The sequence below is a fragment of the Aethalodelphis obliquidens genome, unplaced genomic scaffold, assembly GCF_003676395.1.
Source record: "Aethalodelphis obliquidens isolate GAN/ISIS:26980383/991018 unplaced genomic scaffold, ASM367639v1 scaffold90, whole genome shotgun sequence".
In the NCBI taxonomy this organism is placed as follows: domain Eukaryota; kingdom Metazoa; phylum Chordata; class Mammalia; order Artiodactyla; family Delphinidae; genus Aethalodelphis; species Aethalodelphis obliquidens.
Window position 1 is genome coordinate 1,827,342 of NW_020838034.1, and position 27,893 is coordinate 1,855,234.

The 27,893-nt window shown below is 39.3% G+C and overlaps 1 protein-coding gene across 4 annotated transcripts in view; it reads right to left on the reverse strand.

Annotated features, from left to right (window-relative positions):
* Window positions 1-27,893, reverse strand: part of ASH1L (ASH1 like histone lysine methyltransferase) — a 213,130-nt gene that overhangs the window by 17,700 nt on the left and 167,537 nt on the right. For all 4 annotated transcript variants that reach the window (XM_027095164.1, XM_027095162.1, XM_027095163.1 and 1 more), the window contains 7 exons: window positions 26,701-26,746; window positions 26,479-26,587; window positions 18,754-18,960; window positions 18,482-18,628; window positions 2,793-2,901; window positions 2,199-2,363; window positions 1,942-2,036 (listed from right to left, as the gene is read on the reverse strand). In XM_027095164.1, the coding sequence (XP_026950965.1) occupies window positions 1,942-2,036; window positions 2,199-2,363; window positions 2,793-2,901; window positions 18,482-18,628; window positions 18,754-18,960; window positions 26,479-26,587; window positions 26,701-26,746 (878 nt within the window). The remainder of the gene's footprint in view (window positions 1-1,941; window positions 2,037-2,198; window positions 2,364-2,792; window positions 2,902-18,481; window positions 18,629-18,753; window positions 18,961-26,478; window positions 26,588-26,700; window positions 26,747-27,893) is intronic.

Genomic DNA, 27,893 nt, shown 5'->3' on the forward strand with positions numbered 1-27,893 from the left:
TTGAAGGCAGAGCTTTATGGAGTATTTTTACAAATTCTAAAGGAAGTTGCCAAGATGAAGTATAGGCTTAGGATCAGCTATAACAAGGAGAACTGGAGTGGCAGATAAAGGCATAGATATTTAAGATGGATATGCACTGGGCAAACCATGTTAGGTACAGTGCCACCACATAGATCTCTAAAGTTAAATGAGTTATATGTAACTTGATTAACCCTACACAATTTTGATGATTCCATAATTTGATTTTCACCCTAGCACACATATAAACAGATGTGACCTTGAATAAGTCTCAAACTATGTGCCTCAGTAAATGGAGATTAGACTAATTTTATAGTTCCTGTCTTTGGCTGCACATTGAGATCACTTGGGGAGCTTTATAAACTACTGATACCTGGGTTCCACCTCTGAAAATTCTGATGCGAGTGTTTTGGAGTGTGGCCTGGGCATCAGGAGTTTTTTGTTTGTTTGTTTTATTGCGGTACGCGGGCCTCTCACTGTTGTGGCCTCTCCCGTTGCGGAGCACAGGCTCCAGATGCGCAGGCTCAGCGGCCATGGCTCACGGGCCCAGCCGTTCCGCGGCATGTGGGATCTTCCCGGACCGGGGCACGAACCCATGTCCCCTGCATCGGCAGGCAGATTCTCAACCACTGAGCCACCAGGGAAGCCCCATCAGGAGTTTTAAAAAGCTCCCTAAGCCACTATGGAGCCGAAGTAGAGAACCACTGGACTTCTCTGTTTTACTGAAGTTTAAAATTTCTATGATTCAAAGTGAAATAGAATGAAAGGGGCTAAAATTTAGGAAAGTTGTAAATAAGGATGAACTTTCTAAGATATTGGAGTGTATAGTTAGGGAAGATGTAGGAAATGTCCCAACACAATTTGAAAAATAGGACATACATATTTACTTCTCTTCTGACATGGACAAATATTATCTCAATGTAGGGAAAAGCAAAGATGACCATTAAAGATCCTTTTTATTGCTCTGTTAATTTATCAACAAAAAAGGGATTCTTAACCTTTTCTGTGGCATTCATTCCTTTGGCAGTTTGGTGAAGCCCATGTAACCCTCCTCTGAACAATGTTAATTAAAAGTGTTTAAAATTTTAAGTAACTTCAGGGACTTCCCTGGTGGTGCAGTGGTTAAGAATCCGCCTGCCAATGCAGGGGACACGGGGTTGAGCCCTGGTCTGGGAAGATCCCACATGCTGTGGAGCAACTAAGCCTGTGTGCCACAACTACTGAGCCTGTGCTCTAGAGCCCGGGAGCCACAACTACTGAGCCTGTGTGCCACAACTACTGAAGCCCATGCGCCTAGAGCCCATGCACTGCAACAAAGAGTAGCCCCCACTCGCTGCAACCAGAGAAAGCCTGCATGCAGCAACAAAGACCCAACACAACCAAAAATAAATAAATAAATATATAAATAAATACACGAATGTTAAGTAACTTTTAGTATACAGGATTAAAAGGAAACTGAATAAACTGAAATGCAGTTTTCAGAATATTAAACAAAAACCCTGAAATTGTGATATAGAGATGAATCTTAATTTTTAACACATGAAAAGATCTAGTGCTGGGTTTAACAACCATAGTAATTTTAAGATGGAAGTGAATGTAAATGATATTTTGAGATATCTGTAATACCTATAACATGATATGAAAATGTAAATATTGGTGACAAACTCATGGAAACTGCAACTACTATACACACACACATATACACATCTTTTTCTTTTGCTTAGTCACATTTGAAGGAAATGCTAAATTTCAGTTAGAAATTAGGGAAAAAATACTTTTTCCCCCCACCCAAGTTCACCCCTGAATCCTTGTTTAAAGCCTTCCTGCGCAAAATGTCTCAACTATACAGATGTTTAATAATTTTTAAATTGTCAAGCAAGTCACATAACTTAAAGAGTTTAGGTAAGCAAATCTCCTTTTTACCTCTCCCGATTGGACATTGGCTTCATTTGTAATTGGGGGGTCAATCTTGTTGGAGTGTTGATGTTTTCACTGGGTTCCTCAGAGAGGTGGCCTCTCTAAAAAACAGATGGACCAGATTGCAGGAAAAACAAGATAAATCATAAATCACCTCAAAGAATATTAAAACAACTCTAAAGATGGCACCCTTTGGTATTTCCCTTATTTCAATAATTGCCTCTAAGCAGCTACTTGGGGAAAACCATGAGATTATTATTCACCCTTTTCTTCAGCTTGTGCTTAGACTTCCTCTTCTCTTTTGACCGTCCAGACTTTTTATGTGTGGTCACTGGCTGGCTACTTTTGTTGCTGGTGAGTCCATTCATGCGTTGACTCTTGCCTCCAATGATTCCTCGACATTTTTCAAAGCCGCACTTACACAGTTGCTTTGAAGGGAAAGAGAATAATGCTTTTAGCCTGCAGTCTCATTTAAAAGTTCAAATAGAATGCCTGAGCATCTGGACACCCAACAATAAGTTTGAGTCAAGAAATTTTCATATAGAGGAACATAACTGGTTGAGAATAAAATAAATGGGTTTCTACTGTAGTAGAAAGGAAAGATTAAATTTTGGGAAAACTTCACCAGAAAAAATTAAGAACTGACTGGAGACAAAAGATGATTGAGCAGTCTCTTCCACACAGTTCTGAAAGAATAACTGTGACCTATGTATCCTAGATAAGTGGAGTAAAGAGTGAAAAACTGTCTTCTCCAATGTATTTCTCAGTGGCTACAAATCAGTAACATTCACTGAAGGCCCATGTTATACAGAGTACTGTGACAAAGGTCATAACTCCTTTGAATTTATCATTCTTACCTGTTTTTCAACATTGAAAGAATGAAAGTTGTAATCATAAGTGAGTTCAGTACCAGCTGGCATATCTTTAAGAGCATATAGTCCAATCCGGTATACTCCATTAACAGACCTGCAGAGAAAGGAATGAGTTAAAGGCAGAGATTCATGATACCATGCCCAAACCCCAGAAAAGTTGGTATACTGATTTCAAATTTGTCTTTGTTTCTGTGTCCAATTACTCAAGTCTCCTGGCCAATCACTCCATCTTTAATCTCTCTTTTCTTCTATCTAGCCTATACAATACTGACAGACTAACAGTCCTAAATCAGTTTTCTGGAAAACATGTTTTATGTTGTCAAAGGTCTTAACTTTTCCTGCTTGGTATTCAAAGTCCTTCTAACACATGGCTTTAGTCTACTTACTAAACAAATTAAAATTATTTTCTATGGGCTACCTATAAAAATCTTCTAGTTCCTACTAATCTCCATCTTTCTAACCTATACATGAGGGTCTCTTTTGTTCTATTTTACCTGTTATTAATGAGCGTTCATGTACTGTTTGTTCTAGATGCTTTATATATAATAACATATTATATATATAAAATATATATAATATATATAATATATATTATATACTATATAATATATATTATATATATAACATATAATATATATGTTATTATATATAATAACATATAATTACAGCTAACATTGAGTGCTTTTTTTAAATATTCTTTTCCATTATAGTTTATTACAGGATATTGAATATAGTCTCCTGTGCTACACAGTAGGACCTTGTTGTTTATCTATTTTATATATAGCAGTTTTTATCTGCTAATCCCCAAATCCTAATTTATCCCTCCCCCACCCCCTTTTCTCTTTGGAAACCATAAGTTTTTCTATCTCTGTGAGTCTGTTTCTGTTTTGTAAATAAGTTCATTTGTACATTTTAGATTCCACATATAAGTGATATCATATGGTATTTGTCTTTCTCTTTCTGACTTACTTCACTTAGTATGATAATCTCTAGGACCATCCATGTTGCTGCAAATGGCATTATTTCATTCTTTTTTATGTCTGAGTAGTGTATATATATACACCACATATTCTTTATCCATTCATCTCTTGATGGACACTTAGGTGGCTTCCATGTCTTGGCTACTATAAATAATGCTGTTATGAACATTATGGTGCATGCATCTTTGAATTAGTGTTTTTTTCCAGATATACGCCCAGGAGTGGGATTGCCAGATCACACCTAGTTTTTTAAGGAACCTCCATACCGTTTTCCACAGTGGCTGCATCAATTTACATTCCTACCAACAGTGTAAGAGGGTTCCCCTTTCGCCACACCCTGTCCGGCATTTGTTATTGGTAGACTTTTTAATGATGGCCATTCTGACCGGTGTGAGGTGATACCTTGTTGTAGTTTTGATTTGCATTTCTCGAATAATTAGCAATATTGAGCATCTTTTCATCTGCCTATTGGCCATCTGTATGTCTTCTTTGGAGAAATGTCTATTTAGGTCTTCTGCCCATTTTTTGATTGGGTTGTTTGTTTTTTTGTTACTGAGTTGTATGAGCTGTGTATATATTTTGGAAACGAAGCCCTTGTTGGTTGCATCATTTGCAAATATTTTCTCCCAACCTGTAGTTCGTCTTTTCATTTTGTTTATTGCTTCCTTTGCTGTGCAAAAGCTTATAAGTCTGATTAGGTCCCATTTGTTTATTTTTGCTTTTATTTCTATTGCCTTGAGAGACTGACCTAAGAAAACATTGCTGCAATTTATGCAGAGGATGTTTTGCCCACATTCTCTTTGAGGAGTTTTACAGTGTCATGTCTTATATTTGTCTTTCAGAGTGCTTGTTATATTAGTTATAACTTACTTAGTCCTCCTAACAACTATATTTAAAAAGGTAGTATTATAACCCCCATTTTCTAAATGAAGAAGCTGATGAACAGTGAATGTAAGAAATTTGCCCAAAGTCACACAGCTAACAACTGGGGGAATCAAGTTTCAAATTAAGGCAGGCTGGCTTCAAAGTCTTAACCACTGTGCCACAATCATAACAGGTTATCTCCTTAATTCTCAGAACAACCTTATGAGATAGGTATTATAATCCCTATTTATACATGAGGTATTTGTGTATTACAGAGTTTGTTCACAGTCACATAGCAATTAAGTTGCATTAAAAATCAGGGGATTAAGGACTTCCCTGGTGGCGCAGTGGTTGAGAATCTGCCTGCCAATTCGGGGACACGGGTTCAAGCCCTGGTCCAGGAAGACCTCACATGCTGCGGAGCAACTAAGCCTGTGCGCCGCAACTACTGAGCCTCTGCTCTAGAGCCCGTGAGCCACAACTACTGAAGCCCACGCACCTAGAGCCTGTGCTCCGCCATAAGAGAAGCCACTGCAATGAGAAGCCTGCACACCTCAACGAAGAGTAGCCCCCACTCACCGCAACTAGAGAAAGCCTGCGCGCAGCAACAAAGACCCAACACAGCCAAAAAAAAAAAAAAAAAGGAAAAGATATATATACCCCTATGTTCATAGCAGCACTATTAACAATGGCCAAGACATGGAAACAACCTAAATGTCCACTGACAAGATGAATGGATAAAGAAGATGTGGTATATATATGCAATGGAACACTACTCAGCCATAAAAAAGAATGAAATAATGCTATTTGCAGCAACGTGGATACAACTAGAGATTATCATACTAAGTGAAGTAAGTCAGAAAGACAAATACCATATGATATCACTTATACATGGAATTTAAAATATGACACAAATGAACCTATCTAAGAAACAGAGTCAGAGACACAGAGAATAGACTGATGGTTGCCAAGGGGTAAAGGAGTGGAAGAGGGCTAGATTGGGAGTTTGGGATTAGGAGATGCAAACTGGTATATATAGAATGGATAAACAATGAGGTCCTACTGTACAGCACAGGGAACTATATTCAATACCCTGTCATAAACCATAACAAAAGAATATGAAAAAGAATGTATATATATGTATAACTGAGTCACTTTGCTGTACAGCAGTGTACAGGTAATTCAACTATCCTTCAATAAAAAATCAATAAAAAAATATTCTTCCATTTTTCCATCTAGAAAGGTGATTGTTTCAATGGTGATATTCAGGTCTAAGATTCATCTTAGATTAATTTGTGTGTGTGGACTGATGTAGGAGCCTACTGACTCAGCACCACTTATTAAAAAACCATCCTTTCCTCATTAAAAAAAAAATTTATTTATTTATTTGGCTGTGTTGGGTCTTAGTTGCAGCAGGTGGGATCTTCGTTGTGGCATGTGGGAACTTTCATTGCAGCACGCGGGCTTCTCTCTAGTTGTGGCACATGGGCTCCAGAGTGTGCGGGCTCAGTAGTTGTGGCACACTGGCTCAGTAATTGCAGCATGTGGGCTCTCTAGTTGTGGCGCATAGGCTCCCGAGTGCACGGGCTCGGCAGCTGTGGTACGTGGGCTTAGGTGCCCTTGCAGCATGCGGGATCTTAGTTCCCCGACCAGGGATTGAACCCATGTCCCCTGCATTGGAAGGCGGGTTCTTAACACTGAACCACCAGGGAAGTCCCCATCCTTTCCTCATTGATCCACAGTGAAACCTTAGTCATAAAATCAGGTGACAGTACATTTATGGGTCTTTGCCCAGACTCTCTATTCTATTCCATTTGTCTATTAATCTAGCCCAAGCAAATACGTACTGTTTTAATTAGCGTATCTTTACAGTAAGTCTTGAAATCGGTAGTTTAAGTCCTTAAATTTTGTTCTTCAGGATTATCTTACCTTTTTTAGGTCTTTTGCAATTACATATATGTTTCAGAATCAGCCAGTCAATTTCCATAAAAATTGGATTTTGATTGGATTTGAATTTTTAGATCAAGTTGGTAAGATCTGACATCTCAAAAATATTGAGATTTCTAACCCATCAATATGGCATATTTCTCCATTAATTGTCCTTTTCCCCAATAATGTTTGGTGGTTTTCAGTATAGAGGTCTACAAACTTTCATTAAATCTATTCCTAGGTGACTAATGTTTCATGAAGTGAAACAGAGGTGGTGATAGTGGACACCGTTATAGAAAGTTGTTCATATTATTCTATTTTCTTTAACTATGTTAAAACACATGTAACAAAGTTTATAATCTTAACCATTTAAAACTGTACAGTTTAATGGTATTAAGAACATCCACATTGGACTTCCCCAGTGGGCCAGTGGTCAAGATTCTGCGCTTCCATTGCAGGGGGTGTGCGTTCAATGCCAGGTCGGGAAACTAAGATCCCACATGCCACGTGTGGTATGGCCAAAAAAAAAAAAAAAAAGAGAGAACATCTACATTGTTGTGTAGTTATCACCACCATACAATCCCATAACTCTTTTCATCTTGTAAAACTGAAACTCTATACCTATTAAACAATAACTCCCAACCCCTCTTCCCTTCAGCCCCGTACAACCACCATTCTACTGTCTCTATGATTTTGACTACTCGTAAGTATCTCATATAAGTGGAATCATACAGTAGTATGTTTCATTTTGTGCCTGGATTATTTCACTTAGCATAATGTCCTCAAGGTTCATCCATGTTGTAGCACACTGCAAAACTTCCTTTTAAAGGGTGAATAATAATTCCATTGTATGTAAAAACCACATTTTCCTTATTCCTTCATCTATTACGGTCACCTGGGTTGCCTCCATATTTTAGCTACCATGAATAATGTTAATAAAATATGGGGGTGCAGAGACTACCCTGGTAGTCCAGTGGGTAAGACTCTGCACTCCCAATGCAGGGGGCGCAGGTTCAATCACTGGTCAGGGAACTAGATCCCACATGCATGCTGCAACTAAGATCCCGCATGCTGCAACTAAATATGCCACAACGAAGATCCCACATGCTGCAACTAAGACCCGGTGTAGCCTAAATAAATGAATGAATGAATAAATAAATAAATATTTCTTTTTAAAAAAGGAGTTCCCTGGTGGTCCAGTGGTTGAGAATCTGCCTTCCAATGCAGGGGATGCAGGTTTGATCCCTGGTCAGCAGCCTAAATAAACAAACAAACAAACAAATAAATAAATAAATATTTTTTTAAAAAAAGGAGTTCCCTGGTGGTCCAGTGGTTGAGAATCTGCCTTCCAATGCAGGGGACGCAGGTATGATCCCTGGTCAGGGAACTAAGATCCCCACATGTCACAGGGCAACTAAGCCCATGCGCCACAGTGAAGAGCCTGCGTGCTGCAACTACAGAGCCACACACTCTGGAGCCCGCGTGCCGCAACGAGAGAGAAGCTTGTGCGCCACAATGAAGAGCCCGCGTGCCGCAACAAAAGATCCCATGTGCTGCAACTAAGACTGACGCAGCCAAAAATAAATAAAAATTAAAATATGGGGATGCAAATATCTCTTTGAGAACCTACGTTCAATTCTTTTGGGTATATACTCAGAAGCTGAATTGCTGGATCATAGGGTAATTTTATTTTTAACTTTTTGAGGAACCTCCTTACCCTTTTCCACTGTGGCTATACCATTTTTAGATTCTCAAGAGAGCACAAGGGTTCCTCTTTCTCCACATCTTCGTCAGCACTTATTGTTTTCTGTTATTTTCACAGTAGCCATTCTGAGGGTGTGAAGTGGTATCTCATAGTTTTGATTTGCATTTCCTTAATGATTAGTGATGTTGAGCATCTTTTTATTTGCTTATTGGCCATTTGTACAATCTTTGGAGAAATGTATATTCAAGCCCTTTGGCCATTCTGAATTGGGCTGTCTTTTTGTTGTTGAGTTTCAGGGTTCTCTATATATTCTGGATATTAATACCTTATAAGATAAATGACTTGCAAATATTTTCTCCCATTCTGTGGGTTGCCTTTTTACTCTGGGAATAGTGTCTTCTTTTTTTAAAAAATAAATTTATTTATTTATTTATTTATGGCTGTGTTGGGTCTTCGTTGTTGCGTGTGGGCTTTTCTCTAGTTGGGGTGAGCGGGAGCTACTCTTCATTGTGGTGCGTGGGCTTCTCATTGCGGTGGCTTCTCTTGTTGCAGAGCATGGGCTCTAGGCACACGGGCTTCAGTAGTTGTGGCACACGGGCTCAGTAGTTGTGGCTTGTGGGCTCCAGAGCTCAGGCTCAGTAGTTGTGGCGCACGGGCTTAGCTGCTCTGTGGCATGTGGGATCTTCCCGGACCAGGGTTCGAACCTCTGTCTCCTGCACTGGCAGGCGGATTCTTAACCACTGCGCCGCCAGGGAAGCCCGGAATAGTGTCTTTTAAAATTTTTTATGAAGTACACTTTGTCTATTTTTTCTTTGGTTACCTGTGCCTTTGGTGTCATATCCAAGAAATTATTGCCAAGTCCACTGCTGTGAAACTTTTGTTCTATGTTTTCTTCTTCAACTTTTATTGGTTTAGGTCTTACATTTAGGTCCTTGACTGGTTTGAATTAATTTTTGTATATGGTGTTTGGTAAGGGACCAACTTCATACTTTTGCATGTGGATATTCAGTTTTCCTAGCACCATTTGCTGAAAAGACTATATCCCTTTTCCACTGAATGGTGTTGGCACAGTTGTAAAAAAAATCATTTGACCAAATATGTGAAGGTTTATTTCAAGGTTCTCTACTCTATTTCATGGGTCTATGTGCCTGTCTTTATGCCTACACCATACTGCTTTGATTACTATAACTTTGTAGTAAGTTTTGAAATAAAAAAGTGTGAGTCCTCCAGTTTTGTTCTTTTTTAGGATTGTTTTGGTTATTTGGGGGGGGTCCCTTGAGATTCTATATGAATTATAAGATGGGTTTTCTATTTCTGAAAAAAAAAGAGAAGTCTTTGGGATTTTGATAGGGATTGCATTGAATCTGTAGGTCACTTTGGGCAATACTGACATTTTAGCAATATTAAATCTTCTAATGAACATGGGATGTGTTACCATTCATTTATATCTTTAATTTCTTTTAGCAATGTTTTATAGCTTTCATTGTACAATTCTTTCACCTCATTGATTAAGTTAATTTCTAAGTACTTCATTCTTTTTCATGATACTGCAAATGGAAATGGTTTTGTAATTTCCTTTTCAGATTTCCCACTGTATATAGAAACGCAACTGCAAGAGACCGTACAATATACAAATAGAGAAAATTTTATTCTTCTTTTCCAATTTGGATGCCTTTTATATTCTCTTTCTTGTCTAATTTTTCTGGCTAGAATTTCCAATATTACTTTGAATAGAAGTGAAGAAAGTGGGCATCCTTGTCTTGTTCCTGATCATAGAGGAAAAGCTTTCAGTCTTTCACCATTGAGTATCATGTTTGCTGTGGGTTTTCATATATGGCTTTTATTATGTTCACGTAGTCCTTCTATTCCTATTTTGAGTACTTAAAAAAAAATTATTTATTTCATTTATATTTATTTTTGGCTGTGTTGGGTCTTTGTTGCTGTGCGTGGGCTTTCTCTAGTTGCAGTGAATGGGGGTTACTCTTCATTGAGGCGTGTGGGCTTCTCATTGCGGTGGCTTCTCTTGGTGTGAAGCACGAGCTCTAGGCACGTGGGCTTCGGTAGTTGTGGCACGTGGGCTCTAGAGCGCAGGCTCAGTAGTTGTGGCACACGCACTTAGTTGCTCTGTGGCATGTGCAATCTTCCTGGACCAGGGCTCGATCCTGTGTCCCCTGAACTGGCAGGTGGATTCTTAACCACTGTGCCACCAGGGAAGCCCTTGTTGAGTACATTTATCATAAAAGGGTGTTAAACTTTGTCAAATGCTTTTTCTGCATCAACTGAGATGATCATGTGATTTCTTTTCCCCTTCATTTTATTGATGTAGTGTATCACACTGATCAATTTTCATATGCTGAACCATCTTTGCCTTTCAGGATTAAATCCCACCTGGTCATTGTGCATAATCCTTTTAATATGCTGTTGAATTCTGTTTGCTAGTATTTTGTAGAGGACTTTTGCATGAATGTTCATAAGAGGTATTGGTATCTAGTTTTCTTGTAGGGTCTTCACCAAGCTTTGGTATCAGGGTTATGCTGGCTTCATACAGTGAGTAAGGAGGTGTTTCCTTCTCTTCAATTTTTTGGAAAAGTTTGAGATGGGTTGGTATTAATTTGGTAGAATTCACCAGTAAAACCATCAAGTCAAGGGCTTTTCTTTGTTGGGAGATTTCTGATTACTGATTCAATATCCTTACTAGTTACACGTCTATTCAGATTTTTTATTTCTTCATGATTTAGTCTTAGTAGGTTTTGTGTTTCTAGAAATTTGTCCATTCCAACAAGATTATCCAATTTTTTGGTGTACATCTGTTCACAGTACTCTCATAATCTTTTTCATTTCTGCAGAATTGGTAGTAATGTCCCCACTTTCATTTCATTTGTCTTTTAAACATTTATTTATTTATTTGGCTGCTCTGTGTCTTAGTTGCAGCACGTGGGATCTTTCAGTTGCAGCATGTGGGATCCAGTTCCCTGACCAGGGATAGAACCCAGGCCCTCTGCACTGGGAGCACGGAGTCTTACCCATGGCACCACCAGGGAAGTCCCTCATCTCATTTCTGAGTTTAGTAATTTGGGTGCCTTTTTCTTTGTCCATCTAGTTTAAAAAAAAATTATTTTCTTTCTTATTTATTTTTTTTGTTGAGTTGGGTCTTAGTTGCAGCACACATGGTCTTCGTTGTGGCACATAGGAGCTTAGTTCCCCAACCTGCAACTTCTGGATTGGAAGGTGGATTCTTTTCTTTTTTAATTAATTTATTTTTTGCTGCGTTGGGTCTTCATTGCTGTGCGTGGGCTTTCTCTAGTTGCGGCGAACGGCGGCTACTCTTTGTTGCAGTGCACGGGCTTCAGTAGTTGTGGCTTGCGGGCTCTCGAGCACAGGCTCAGTAGTTGTGGTGCATGGGCTTAGCTGCTCCATGGCATGTGGGATCTTACCAGACCAGGGCTCAAACCCATGTCCCCTGCATTGGCAGGCGGATTCTTAACCACTGCACCACCAGGGAAGTCCCAAGGTTTGTTGACTATGCTTATCTTTTTGAAGAACCAACTTTTGGTTTCATTGATTTTCTCTCTTGTTTTTCTATTCTCTATTTCATTTATCTCTGCTCTATATTATTTCCTTCCTTTTGTTAACTTCAGGTGTAGTTTGTTCTTTTTCTAGGTCATTAAGTTGTAAAGTTAGGTTGCTGATTTGAGCTCTTTCTTGATTTTTAATGTAAGCATTTATACCTATAAACTTCCTACTTAGCACTGTTCCTGCTGCATTCTATAAGTTTTGGTATGTTGTGTTATCATTTTCATTCATATCTAAGTATTTTCTAATTTCCTTTGTGATTTCTTTTCTGACCAACTGGTTTTGTAAAATTTCCAATTTCCTTTATGTTACTGATTTCCAACTTCATCCATTGTGGACAGAAAAGATACTTTCTATGATATCTGGCTTTTAAAATCTATTGAGACTTAATTTGTGCCTAACATATAGTCTGCCCTGGAAAATGTCCCACGTGCACTTGAGAAGAATATAAATGCTGTTGTTGTTGGGTGGAGTAGTCTGTAATATCTTTTAGATCTAGTTGGTTTATTGTGCTAAGTCCTCTGTTCCTTACTTATCATCTTTCTGTTTGTTGTATTCACTACTGAGTGGGGTATTGAAGTCTCCAATTGTTATCGCAGAATTGTTTATTTCTCCCTTCAATTCTGTCAGTTTTTGCTACATATATTTTGAGGTTCTGTCATTATGTGTGTAAATGCTTACAGTTTTTGTATCTTCTTGTGGAACCTTTCTAAAAAACACATGTCCTTCTTTGTCTCTTGTAACCTTTTTGGGTTTAAAGTCTATTTTAGCCATTCGTGCTCTCTTTTGGTTACTATTTACATGAAATATCTTTTCCCATACTTTCAACCTGTTTGTGTCTTTGGATGTCAATTGAATCTCTTATACACAGTATATAGTTGGATCATGTGTTTTTACTCTATTCTGCCAATCTATTTTAAAAATTGAGGTGTAATTGAGATAAAATATTATAATAGTTTCAGGTACAACATGATGATTCATTATATGTATATATTGCAAAATGATCACCACAATGAGTCTAGTTAACATCTATCACCACACATGGTATCAAATTATTTTCTTGTGATGAGCTCTTTAAGATTCACTCTCTTGGGCTTCCCTGGTGGTGCAGTGGTTAAGAATCCACCTGCCAATGCAGGGGACACGGGTTCGAGCCCTGGTCTGGGAAGATCCCACATGCCGTGGAGCAACAAAGCCCGTGTGCCACAACTACTGAGCCTGCGCTCTAGAGCCCGCGGGCCACAACTACTGAAGCCCACATGCCTAGAGCCCGTGCTCCACAACAAGAGAAGCCACTGCAATGAGAAGCCCACACACCACAACGAAGAGTAGCCCTTGCTCGCCGCAACCAGAGAAAAGACCGTGTGCAGCAACGAAGACCCAACGCAGCCAAAAATAAAATAAATAAAATAAAAATAAATAAAATAAAATAAATTTATATATATATAAAAGATTCTCTCTCTTAGCAAGTTTCAACTATACAATGTATTAAGTATAGCCACCATGCTGCACATTACATCCTCATGTCTTATTTTATTTGGACCACCTTCACCCATTTTTCCAAGCCTCCAAACCCTTAACTCTGGCAACCACCAATTTGTATCTAACAGTTGTTGTTTGTTTTTTAAAGATTCTGCACATGAGTGAGGTCATGTGGTACTAGTCTTCCTGATTTCTCATTTAGCATAATGCCCTCAAGGCCCATTCATGTTGTTGCAAATGGCAGTATTTCCTTCATTTTTATGGCTGAATAATATTCCATTGTAGATATACACATTTTCTTTATCCATTCATCCACACTGATGGATACTTAGGTTGTTTCCATGTCTTAGCTACTGTAAATAATCATGCAATGAACATGGGAGTACAGATATCTTTTTGAGTTAGTGTTTTCACTTCCTTCAGATAAATACCCAGAAATGGAATCGCTGGACTGTATGGCAGTTCTATTTTTAAATTTCCGAGGAACCTCCAGTTTTTTATAGTGGCTGCACCAATTTACATTCCCACCAACAGTGCACAAGGGTTTCCTTTTTTTCACTTCCTAACACTTCCTACTTCTTGTCTGTTTGATAACAGCCATTCTATGAGGTGCATTTGACCTGCATTTTCCTGATGATTAGTGACATTAAGCACCTTTTTATGTACCTGTTAGCCACCTGCATGTCTTCTTTAAAAAGATATATATTCAGGAACCTTCCTGATGGCCCAGTGGCTAAGACTCCACATTCCCAATGCAGGGGGCCAAAGTTCGATTCCTGGTCAGGGAACTAGATCCCACATGCTGCAAGTAAGAGTTTGCCTGCTGCAACTAAAGATCCCGCCTGCTGCAACTAAGACCTGGTGTACCCAAATAAATAAATATTGAATAAAAAAAGATGTATATTCAGATTCTCTGCCTATATTTAATTGGATTTTTTTTTGCAACTGACTTGTTTGATTTCCTTATATACTTTGAAGATTAACCCCTTATCAGATTTGCAAATATTTTCTCCCATTCTATAGGTTGTCTTTTCATTTTGTTTAGGGTTTTCAGTGCTGTATAGGAACATTTTAGTTTGACTAGTCTCACTTGTTCATTTCTGCTTTTAGTGCCTTCCTCCTGGTGTTAAAACCAAAAAAATATCATTGCCATGAGTGATGTCAAGGAGCTTACCCTCTGTTTTCTTCTAGGAGTTTTATGGTTTTAGGTCTTACATTCAAGTCTTTAAGTTGATTTCTGTGTATGTTGAAAGATAGTGGTTTAGTTTCATTCTTTTGCATGTGGCTATCCAGTTTACCCACACCCTTTATTGAAGAGACTGCCCTTTCCCCGTTGTATATTCTTGGCTCCTCTATAATAAATTGGCCATACATGCATGGGTTTATTTCTGGTCTCTCTATTCTGTTCCATTCATCTATGAATCTGTTTTTCTGCCAATATCATACTGTTTAGATTACTACAGCTTTGTAATACAGTTTGAAATCAGGAAGTGTGATGCCTTCAACTTTGTTCTTCTTTCTCAAGACTGCTTTGACTATTCGAGGTCTTTTGTGGTTCCACAAAAAGTTTAGGATTATTTGTTCTATTTCTGTGAAAAATGCCATTGGAATTTAATTTTTATTGCACTTAATCTGTAGGATGCTTTGGGTAGTATGGACATTTAAACAATATTAACTCTTCAAATCCATGAGCACAGAATATCTTTCCATTTATTTGTGACTTCTCTAAGTTCTCTCATCAGTATCTTACAGTTGTCAGTGTACAAGTCTTTCACCTCCTTGGTTAAATTTATTCCTAGGTATTTTATTCTTTTTGATGCTATTGCATACAGGATTTAAAAAAAATTTTGATAGTTATTAGCGTATGGAAATGCAATTGATTTTTTAAAAAATAAGCATTTTATTAACTATTCATTTATTTATATTTTTATTTATTTAATTTGCCTGCGCTGGGTCTTAGTTGAGGCATGCGGGATCTTTAGTTGTGGCATGCGGGATTGTTAGTCACAGCATGTGAACTCAGTTGCGGCATGTAGGGTCTAGTTCCCCGACCAGGGACTGAACCCAGGCCGCCTGCATTGGGAACATGGAGTCTTACCCACTGGACCACCAGGGGAGTCCCCGCAACTAATTTTTATGTTTGACTTTGTCTCCTGCAACTTTACTGAATTCATTTATCAGTTTCAAAAGTTTTTTGGTGGAGTCTTTAGCGTTTTCTATATATAATATTATTTCATCCGCAAATAGAGACAGTTTTACTTCTTCTTTTTCAACTGGATGACTTTTATTTTTTCTTGCCTAACTGCTCTAGGTAGGACTTGCAGTATTATGTTGAATACAGGTGGTAGTAGTGGGCATCGTTGTTTTCTTCTTGATCTTAAAGGAAAAGCTTTCAAACTTCCACCTGTTGGCTCGTCACATATGGCCTTGATTATGTTGAGGTACATTCCTTTACCCACTTTGCTGAGAGCTTTTATTATAAATCATGTTGAATTCCATTCACTTCTGGAGAGTTTAATCTATTTGCCTATTGATAAGGAGGGAGTTACCTCTGTCATTGTGCAATTTGTTTTCAATATGCCCTATAGCTTTTTGTCCCTCACTGCCTGAATTCCTGTTTTCTATAGTATTTAATTTTTTGGAGTGAAATGTTTAAATTCCTTCTTAATTTCCTCTTGTACATGTCTGTAGCTACTGCATTTGTGGTTATCATGAGGATTACACTGAACATCCTGAAGTTATAACACTATAATTTTATTTATAGCAGCTTAACTTCAATTAACATATAAAAACTCTGCTCCTTTACAGCTCTTTCTACTCCTTTCAGTATCACAAAATTACACCTTTATAATTGTGTGCACAAAAAATAAACTAATAATTCCTTTAAATGCATTAGTCTCCTAAATTATGTAGAAAACAAAAAGTACAGTTACAAACCACTGTAACAAAATTCTAGCTTTTATAATTGCCCATGTATTTACCTTTATTAAGATTTTTTATTTATCCATATGGCATGAAGTACTGTCTAGGGTCCTTTCATTTCAACTTGCAGGAGACCCTTGAGCATTTTTGCAGGGTAGGTCTAGTACTCACAAATTCCGTCATCTTTTGTTTATTTGGGAATGTTTTGATTTCTTCCTCACTTTTGAAGGATAGTTTTGCCACACACAGGAATCATTTTAGCATGTTGCATACACTGGCCCACTGTCTTCTGGCCTCCAAAATTTCTGATAAGGAATCTGCAAACTTTCTTATTGAGGATCTACTGTATGTGATGATTTGCTTGTCTCGTGCTGCTTCCAAGATTTTCTCTGTCTTTTGAAAGTCTGATTATAACGTGTCTTGGTATGTGTCTCTTTGAGTTCATCTTACTTGGAGTTTGGGAAGCTTCCTGGATTTTATTTTTTTCCCCCTGGATATTTATATTCACATCTTTCACGAAATTTGGTAAATTTTCAACCATTATTTCTTTAAATATTCTCTCTGCCTCTTTGTATCTGTCTTCTCCGTCTGGAACATCCACAATGCATATGGTTGTTCTGCTTGATGGTGTCCCACGGGTCACTTAGGGCTCTCTTTTCTTCAATCTTTTTCTTATTCTTCAGGCTTGATAATTTACATTGTCCTCATCTTCAAGTTCACTGTTTCTTTCTTCTGCCTGCTCAAACCTGCCTTTGAATCCATCTAGTGAGTTTTTCATTTCAATTACTGTACTTTTCAGCTCCAGAATTCCTTTTTGGTTTCTTTTTAGGCTTTCTATCTCTTTACTGATATTTCCATTTTGTTCCAACATCATTTTCATGACTTTCTCATGAAAGAAAGTTTTTTTCATGACAATTTCCTTTAGCTCTTTGAGCATGATTAGGGCAGATTTTTAAAAGTCTTTGTCTAATGTATCTGCCATTAAGTCCATTTTAGGTTCAGATTCTACTGAATTATTTTTTTGCTTTGAATGGACAATACTTTCTTTTGTCTTTGTATTCCTTGTGATTTTTTTTTTTGAACACTGGACATTTGAGTTGAATAATGTAGTAACTCTGGAAATTAAAGATTCTCCATCCAGTTTGCTGTTTTTTGTTATTTTGATTGCTGTAGGCTGTCTCTGTGCCAAGGATCAGCCTCAGGTGTAAACTTAGTGTCTTATGTCTTTTCCAATCCTTTCGTTGGATATGGGCAGTCACTGTCTATTTCCCCTCATACATGCAGTTGTTTTTGAACGTCTTAGTCTTTAATTTCTGTCCCAAAAGGGGAAAAGCAAAAAATGAAGGTGGCGAAAAGAGGGCACCCTTAAAATCTCCTGGGAGTCACTTTAGCTGGAGGGAGAGGGACTTGCAACAATGGTGGAGGTACACAGTGGCTGCCTGCTTCTTTGCACCTCTGTGATCAGAAGAAGCAATCAAAGCATAGGTACCTAATATTTGGAGAACAGGCCTAGCATTTGCAAGCTGTATGCAAGATATTTCAGGAACACTTGCACAGCTACCTGCCATGTAGCTATGGGTAGGGATGAGTAGCTGCTACTGTGCTAACACCTCAGATTGACTGAAATGATCCATAACTGACCATCTAAAACTTCCCCTGGACGTTACAAGCCTTCAACAGACCCCAGAGTTCCAAAAGAGTTTTATCAAACATATTCTGCTACTGCAATTGTCTAAAGGGAGACAGATTCCTTGTGCTTCCTACTCTATCATCTTCTCAGAATCCTCTCCTATCATGTTATCTTTTCTGAACTATTTTTCAGATGCATTTTTTTCATTCTCAATTAGATTATAATCTATTACTTTTATTTCTCATTGTAACAAATCCAGTGAGGATGTGATAAATATGCTAAATGTATGGATGTGAGAAGAACCACATAACACAGTGCTTGGCACATAGTAAGCAGTCAATAAATATTAGGTATTATCTCACACACACACACACACATAAATATTACATTCTTCTGGGAGTGAGTAGTTACGATGAAGTGTGGAGAAATAGTATGAGATTACTCTCTACCTGGAGGATCTGGCATAATAAGGAATTGCCTGAGCTGCTTTGTGTAAGCTGACTAAAATTGTGGAAAGATCAGTCTCTGGATGTCCTCAAAGCTTTCTGCTCTGTTGGAGTCTTGTCTTCACCTTCCCCTGCTTTCTTACCATTTCTGCATTTCACAATTTGGGTCACAGCTGTGGTTGATGAATCGGGCCTCATTTCCCATGCGATAACTGTCAATCACCATCCCACTATCCAGGTTCAGACAATAGTGGTCACTGTGATTATGATACTGCTCAATCATCCTATTCCTAAAGAGGAGAGAAATGATTGAAAGCCAATTAATGATTAAGTTGAAAGTAAATTTCAAATATTTCATTTTCCATACTAATCTGGTAACTTTGCCATTTTACTGGAGTATCATTTACCACCGTACCTAAACTCCTGTTCGCTGACAACCTCCCCTAGGTATTCAATGATGAACTGCCCAGCTTTTAGGGGTTCTTTGGTTCTGATTCCCCAACCTTTTTCCTCAGCTCGAAATCGTTCTAGACATTGCACCCACTCATGTCTCTGTATCCTCTGGTTACAGCACTGCTCACCACAGGGGCAAGTGTTGGGGGAACACTCAGCAAAGATCATTCTAGAAAGAAAAGGAATAATTGTAGGTCAATTAACACTATACATAACCTTCATGAACCCATTTTTTACATAGGAATTTTAAAAATGCATAAGATTAATTTTTATTTTAATAAGGTTAGATTGGTTAACAAAGTTAACAAGGTAATAATGTCTAAGTTCAAAAATAATACTGAAAATTTCCAAGTCAAAGTGCAAACACTGATGCTTCTTATAAATTAATGAGTTAATTGTCCACTCAGCATCCTGGGTAAACACTATCATATTTAGTTCTGAGCTAAGAATATATGAACTGTAACCCATAGAGGAATTAATAATTTGATGATTACATTGCACTATTGTTTTGAAGTAGCTCATAGCCATTTACAGATTTTTTAAAAAATTGTGGTAAAATACACATAAAATTTACTATAACATTTACCAGCATAACCATTTTATTTTTTAATAAATTTATTTATTTATTTTTTGTTGCATTGGGTCGTCGTTGCTGTGCTCAGGCTTACTCTAGTTGTGGTGAGCAGGGGCTACTTTTCATTGCGGTGCGCAGGCTTCTCATTGCATTGGCTTCTCTTTGTTGTGGAGCATGGGCTCTAAGCACGCGGGCTTCAGCAGTTGTAGCATGTGGGCTCAGTAGTTGTGGGTCATGGCTCTAGGGCACAAGCTCAGTAGTTGTGGTGCATGTGGGATCTTCCTGGACCAGGGCTTGAACCCGTGTCCCCTTCATTGGCAGGGGGATTTTTTTTTTCTAATTTAAAAAATATTTATTTATTTATTTACTTATTTATCTTTGGCTGCCTTGGGTCTTCGTTCCTGTGAGTGGGTTTTCTCTAGTTGCAGTGAGCAGGGGCTACTTTTCGTTGAGGTACGTGGGCTTCTCTTGTTGCGGAGTGTGGGCTCTAGGTGCGTGGGCTTCAGTAGTTGTGGCACATGGGCTCAGTAGTTGTGGCTCGCAGGCTTAGTTGTTCTGTGGCATGTGGGATCTTCCCAGACCAGGTCTCGAACCTGTGCATCCTGCATTGGCAGGCAGATTCTTAACCACTGTGCAACCAGGGAATCCCACAGTTTACAATTTAAAGTACTTACAGGAGCTTCCCTGGTGGCGCAGTAGTTCAGAATCTGCCTGCCAATGCAGGGGACACATGTTCGAGCCCTGGTCTGGGAAGATCCCACATGCCGTGGAGCAACTGGGCCCGTGAGCCACAATTACTGAGCCTGTGCGTCTGGAGCCTGTGCTCCTCAACAACAGAGGCCATGACAGAAGCCCGCGCACCGCGATGAAGGGTGGCCCCCGCTTGCCACAACTAGAGAAAGCCCCCACACAGAAACGAAGACCCAACGTAGCCATAAATAAATAAATAAAAATTTAAAGTACTTACAGGGTTGTTTGATTTATTCTTCAGAAAGATATTATCTTGGGCTTCCCTGGTGGCACAGTGGTTAAGAATCCACCTGCCAATGCAGGGGACACGGGTTCGAGCCCTGGTCCGGGGAGATCCCACATGCCACGGAGCAACTAAGCCCATGTGCCACAACTACTGAGCCTGCGCTCTAGAGCCTGTGAGCCACAACTACTGAAGCCCACGCACCTAGAGCCTGTGCTCCACAACAAGAGAAGCCACTGCAATGAAGAGCCTGCGCACCGCAATGAAGAATAGCCCCTGCTCACCGCAACTAGAGAAAGCCTGTGTGCAGCAACAAAGACCCAACGCAGCCAAAATAAATAAAAATAAAAGAAATAAATTTATTAAAAAAATATTATCTTTATCTAAAGGGCAAACAGCCCACAGTGTCAAATCATATAAATGACCAGTAAGCAGAGAAAATATCCACTGGACTATACTTCAATTTAAGACAATCAGGGAGTTCCCTAGTGGCTCAGTGGTTAAGAATCTGCCTGCCAATGCAGGGGACACGGGTTCAAGCCCTGGTCCAGGAAGATCCCACATGCTGCGGAGCAGCTAAGCCTGTGTGCCACAACTACTGAGCCTGTGCTCTAGAGCCTGCGAGCCACAACGACTGAGCCGGCATGCCACAACTACTGAAGCCCGTGCACTTACAGCCCATGCTCCACAACAAGAGAAGCCACCACAATGATAAGCCCGTGCACAGCAATGAAGAGTAGCCCCACTCGCCACAACCAGAGAAAGCCCACGTGCGGCAATAAGGACCCAACACAGCCATAAATAAATAAACAAATAAAAGAAGAATAAAAATATATCAAAAAAAATTAAGACAATCAGCTTAACTTGTAAAGACACTGCCTTACTGTCAAATTCACCACAGTTATTCTGTTTTGCTGATTTCTTTGCTGCATGGATATTGACGAACACCCCTCCTAGAACTGTCCTACTATTTTCCGCTTTGTTGATCTTTTATGATAATGGACTTCCCACCTTTACAATAACAATTCCTGTCTTTTTTTTTTTTTTTAAACAGGGATCCTTTTCTCCTCTCTACTTTCAATGGCATATTCATCGCTCCTCTTTTCTTCAGAAGGCTTATTCATTTTCATGGCTTTTAAAAGTAATTAATTAATTTAGTTTTTGCTGCGTTGGGTCTTTGCTGCTGCTCTTTGTTGCAGTGCTCGGGCTTCTCATTGCAGTGGCTTCTCTTGTTGTGGAGCATGGGCTCTAGGTGCGTGAGCTTCAGTAATTGTGGCACATGGGCTCAGTATTGTGGCTCATGGGCTCTACAGCGTAGGCTCAGTAGTTGTGGTGCACGGTCTTAGTTACTCCACAGCATGTGGGATCTTCCTGGACCATGGCTCGAACCCGTGTCCCCTGCATTGGCAGGAGATTCTTAACCACTGCACCACCATGGAAGTCCTATTCTGTTTGTTTTGATAAATGACCAAGATAAGCCCTTTAACTGTGTAAACATGTATATAAACATTCACTGTCTGGAAAACAAAACCATAAAGTTACCAAAATCTGGAAGTAGATGCTGCAAACTAACATGGGAAGACTTTGATTTAGCAATGTAAATTGCCATTACCTGTGGTCACAATGCCCTTGAAAAATTAGAGAATTTTACCCCCTCTAAATATAGATCATCTGATTGCTCTTTCTCTTACACGGTAAGATTTAAGATTAAACAATCATTGAGAAATGTACTAATGTGATTGACTTCACTAGCTATGGAGGTCAGACCATTCCTGTAAATGGAAATGTGTTTTCACTTAAATGAAATGAATGTTCCTACTATGAATCATGCTAGGTCAGGAAGGAGTAAGCCTTGGAGGTGGGGGAGAGGATCATTCCATCCCAACTTTTTGGGACCAAGAATTTGAGGAACCAGGGTTCTAGAGCAAAAGGTGAATGCTCCTAGAGATTCTCATTGGTGGGCAAGTGGAAGTGAAGTGCTCTCAACAAAGTAGCATAGATAGACTCTAACAGGGAGTTAGACAGGGGCCCTGATGTTTAGTTTAGGGCCTGTGAACTCCGAAAGTAATCACCACTGGTGGCATAAGTCTCACCAGGTAATATACATTTATCTTCCCCTAAGTATTCAGTTTTGTTACACACCATGTCTGTCCTTTTGGAGAGCTGAAGGAGTGGGCTCTGTATGCGCTATGAGCAAATGGGTACAGCATTAAAAAATAGCTTGAGGGCTTCCCTGGTGGTGCAGTGGTCGAGAGTCCGCCTGCCGAAGCAGGGGACCCGGGTTCGTGCCCTGGTCTGGGAAGATCCCACATGCCACGGAGCGGATAGGCCTGTGAGCCATGGCTGCTGAGCCTGCACGTCTGGAGCCTGTGCTCCGCAATGGGAGAGGCCACAACAGTGAGAGGCCCGTGTACTGCAAAAAAAGCTTGAAATGAATGACAAGACTCTGTTCCAGGGAAAGAGGAATGTTCTGGAGCAGCAATGGGCTTGATATGGATGGTGTACAGAAACAAATACCCACCAAGGAAGATCTGTAGTATTTATAAACAGTGTTGGTGATTCCTAGAAATTGTTTGGAAGAAAGGAGGACAAATGTTTAAAGTCTTTATTTGAAGTAACTGTAAAACCCCATTATTTGTTTTAAAAATAGTCCTGGGACTTCTCTAGTGGTGCAGTGGCTAAGAATCCGCCTGCCAATGCAAGGGACATGGGTTCGATTCCCTGGTCTGGGAAGATCCCACATGTCATGGAGCAACTAAGCCCGTGCGCCACGATTACTGAGCCTGCACTCTAGAGCCCTCGAGCCACAACTACTGAGCCCATGTGCCACAACTACTGAAGCCCACGCACCTAGAGCCCGTGCTTCGCAACAAGAGAAGCCACTGCAAGGAGAAGAACACGCACCGCAATGTAGTCCTGGCTCGACGCAACCAGAGAAAATCTGCGCTCAGCAATGAAGACCCAATGCAACCATAAATAAATAAATAAATAAAAATTTAAAAAATATAGTCCTGAATCAAGTGTTCCCTGGGCTACTTACAAGTAAGTACAATTCTACATATGAGTCTTGCATGGATGCGAAAGTGGATCCTGCCAATCCTTTAACTCCCCCATCCCCTTAAATATTTACAGAACTCTGAATACAAAGACAGGTAAGACAAAGCCACCCTACATTTTACTTTTTTTTTGCTGTACGCGGGCCTCTCACTGTTGTGGCCTCTCCTGCTGTGGAGCACAGGCTCTGGACGCACAGATCCAGCGGCCATGGCTCACGGGCCCAGCCGCTCCGCGGCATGTGGGATCTTCCCGGACCGGGGCACGAACCCGTGTCCCCTGCATCGGCAGGTGGACTCTCAACCACTGCGCCACCAGGGAAGCCCGCCATCCTACATTTTAGATAGCTCCATTTAACTGAATCTTTATGAGGGTTACTTTTAAATATATAAGGAAGCACCCACCGAATAACATTTGAATTTTTCTTAGTTATTTATACATTAATCACATTCATTAGCTGCATGATGATGTAGTGCTCATATTCTCATGACACAAAGTTGGCAGTATTGTGTCTGAGTGTTTGTTTATTTCTTTTTTTTTTTGCCATACGTGGGCCTCTCACTGTTGTGGCCTCTCCCGTTGCGGAGCACAGGCTCCGGATGCGCAGGCTCAGCAGCCATGGCTCACGGGCCTAGCTGCTCCGCGGCATGTGGGATCTTCCCGGACCGGGGCACGAACCCGTGTCCCCTGCATCGGCAGGCGGACTCTCAGCCACTGTGCCACCAGGGGAGCCCTGTTTATTTCTTATTTAGGGGTAAGTTTTGGTTTTTTTTGGAACAATGACAACATAACGGGAAGGATAAATGTGACACCCATACTAAATGATATAAAGGTAACCAATGTTATTATGTAAAGGTAAATGTTCAAATTTCAATTTTTAAGAGATTAAAAGACTATCAATACGTATACAATAAGCAGTGTGGTACAGTGGAAAGAACATGACTTTTGAATCAAACACATGTGGGTTCAAATTCTGTCTCTGTCACTTGTTTTATGTAATTTGGAGCAATTTACCATCTAAAATCTAGGTTCCTTCATCTGTACAATGTAAAACTATCACCTACCTCCTTGGACTATTGTGAGAAAGAGAAAAAATAAGCAATGAGGCAGCTATATTATAGTAATTTCACAGACAATAAAATATCATACAAACAAGCACAGAAATGTTAGCATCTAAAGAGATGCACATTTAAACAACTTTAAGGACATATACTCTAAAATATTAAACCAACAGAATACTAAAGCACTAGAAATAAAGTTAGATGTTAATAACTAAAGGCGGTGGAACTATGGGGAAATAAATATATTTATATATTGGTGGTGATACCAAAAATTAACTCAATATTTCATGACAGCTATTGGATAGTATACAGTAAGAATTATATATATGTCCTTATAGTTTGTACAGGTATTTCTTCTTTTGAGAATACACTCTAAGGGTTAACAAAGAAGGGAATCTACACAAAGAGTTTCATAGTAGTGCCATTTTTAATAGCAAAACATTAAAAATAACTTGAATAACGAACAACAGAAGAAGGACAAACTGTGACATACTAACCTAAAAAGGATGAGCTTTTGGATCACAGTGATACATAAAAGTGCATATATAAAATATCTGTGAGTGAAAAAAATCAGCTATCTATAACACCAAGCTATTACTACTATGTACAACTGTACGTATGTACGATGACAAGATGTGAATTTACAGTGATGTACATAAGGCGGAATTCCCCAACTGGCACGCTAAAGCAGAAACGCTGATTCCCTCAGCCCGCAGGACAGTTGACTAGAGATGGAGACTGGGAAAGCAGCTGTCTTTTTCTAGGAAAGCTATCTAGAACAAGGAGCATTGATGGGAAGTTCATTAATTCTTTTTTTGCTATAAATATGCTTATGTTACTAAAACCAACAAATTCTATCTCCTTTGTCTCAATTAGACATTTCCAATTTGAAATCTCAATGTCATTTAAAACTCAGTGGTCCCAAATCAAAATCATAATTTTTATGTCCAAACCAGTTAGATTCCACACTTTCTATCTCTGACAATAGCATAACCATCTCTCATTAGCATCACTGACTCAATCATCATGTGTATATCTGCTATATGCTAATGGTTTATCAACCTAGTTTCCCCCCCGCCCAAATATATCATGGCCTCTTTCTTCTCTATCACTGCCATCATCCTACTTTTACTCCCTCATTATGGCTACCATATCCTGAGATCTAGGAAGGTTTCTAGAACTGTGCTTAATGAATTGTAAACATTGTTTCACATAATCCTCACAAACCCCTCCATAAAGATGGTGTTATTTTTATTAGAGGGGTTAAAGAACTTTCCTCAGGTCTCTTAAGTAGTAAGAGGATTTAAACCTGAGGACATAAGACTCTAGATCACATTGTTTTCTGTTACTCTACTTAGCTCATGTTATGGGCTGAATGTGTCCCCTCAAAATTCATAGTTGAAGCCCTAGCCTCCAGGGCGACAGTATTTGGAAATAGGGTCTTTGGGAGTTAAACAGGTTTATATTAGGTCAGAAGGGTGAGAACCTCCTAATGGAATTGGTGCCCTTCTAAGAAGAGGAAGAGAGAGAGAAATCTCTCTCTCTCTCTACCATGAGCATGCACTGAGGAAAGGCCATGTGAGCACACAGGGAGAAGGCAGCTGTCTATAAGCTAGGAAGTGGGTCCTCATCAGACACTGAATCTGCTGGCAATTTGCCCTTGGACTTCACAGCTTCCAGAACTGTGAGAAATAAATTTCTGTTGTTTAAGTCTATGATATTTTGTTATAGAAGCCCAAGCAGACTGAGACAGCTCAACAATTAGGTTTTATATACTATCTTTGTACAACTTCTTGAGGGGAAATCAAAGAGCCTATTTAACCTTTCCCTCTAAATGAAGTGACTTTTTTTTTTTGGCCACGCCACACGGCTTGTGGGATCTTAGTCCCCCAACCAGGGATTGAACCTGGGCCCTCGGCAGTGAAAGCACAGAGTCCTAACCACTGGACTGCCAGGGAATTCCCCTAAATGAAGTATCTTACAGACCTTAAAGCCTGTGCTTACAGAATCAGTTTAGTACAGTACCTATTGAGGCAGTCATCCACACAGCCCTTTTTGGTGTCATCATCCGGTTTCTTACAGTTACAAGTGGTAGCCTCATAACCAGAAAGGGGTTTGACATCAACGTAGACATCTTGAGAGAAGACAGCAAAGAATAGTTTGTGAATATATAGGATAATTTTTTAAGTGCCAGGCTAAGAACACTGATTGTATGGAGGCAGAAAAAATAGCTCCCATGTTACTCACTTGAACGGATTTTTTTATATAGTGGGACATCTGGTTTCTTGTATAGCTAGAAGAAAAAACAGAAAAATCTTGATATAGCATTCAACTTCAAATGCCAGAAAACAGTATCAATCACTAAAAATAGAGGAAATTATCCACGTACTCTGCTCATATGGAAACATTTACAAGACTTTCTGGGTTGGATAATTTGAGGGAAACTTGGTGTGATCACTTTTTTACCTTGAAATAAAAGGTGACTTACTAGATCAGGGTTTAAGAGAACTAGATTCAACGGAAGCAATACTAAGTAGTTTAAAAAAAATGCATTTTTTGTTAGATGTTTCTTCAGCAAGTTATTAAATAGACTTAAATGAAAATCACACTGCAGATCAAAGCTTTTCATTTGGATAAATTAAGATTGTATTTGCCTCTATGAAAAGACTGGAAAACTTGCACAGGGCTTGTTTAGATGGCCTGCGTAGGTATATGAAATGAAAAAGATGAGAACCCTGGCTTTTTCAGGGTGAGTGTTGTAGGGAAACACATTTCACGTTTTAATTAAGTCAATTAATTTAGTGAACAAAGGGGAGATGGCAGGCAGAATAATGGCGCTCTCATACTGCAATAAAGAATGCATTAGGAAGAAAATGTATTAGGTCAGTCGGTCAGTGTTTTGCCATAGAAGACAGTACCCCCACCCAAAAAAGGCAACTTGGTTTAAGCTAGAGTGTACTAATCTATAAGAATAATCCCACCATCATTTTTCAGTCGGTATAGATTCAAAACACTATCTCCTTCATTGTTATGAACTCTCTGAGACAAGTATCTAACATACTGATCCTCGTAGAATTCAAGAGAGGCCACCAGACAAGAGAATGTAGACGGGAATGTTCATTGCTTTTGGGTCAAACTTTGGTGGAATTCTGGCAAAACTCAGGAGCCTATTTACCTCATTTGCATGACGATTTCCCAATGGTTGTTCTCAATATGGATTCTGGGGGCTTTAGCTTAATATAAAAATAACTGGGGGAAACTCTGCAATTAGGTAAGCAAGAGAGAAAAACAGCACCTTCCCATTTTTAGTTCCCAATATATTTAAATATCTTTTAAAAGTACAAGAGTGTTAAATATTTTCCCTGTTTCTTTTGGTAGAAGACTCTCGTTTATATGTGAAAAATAAATTCCAAACTGATGGGAAGGAGCCAACAAAAATA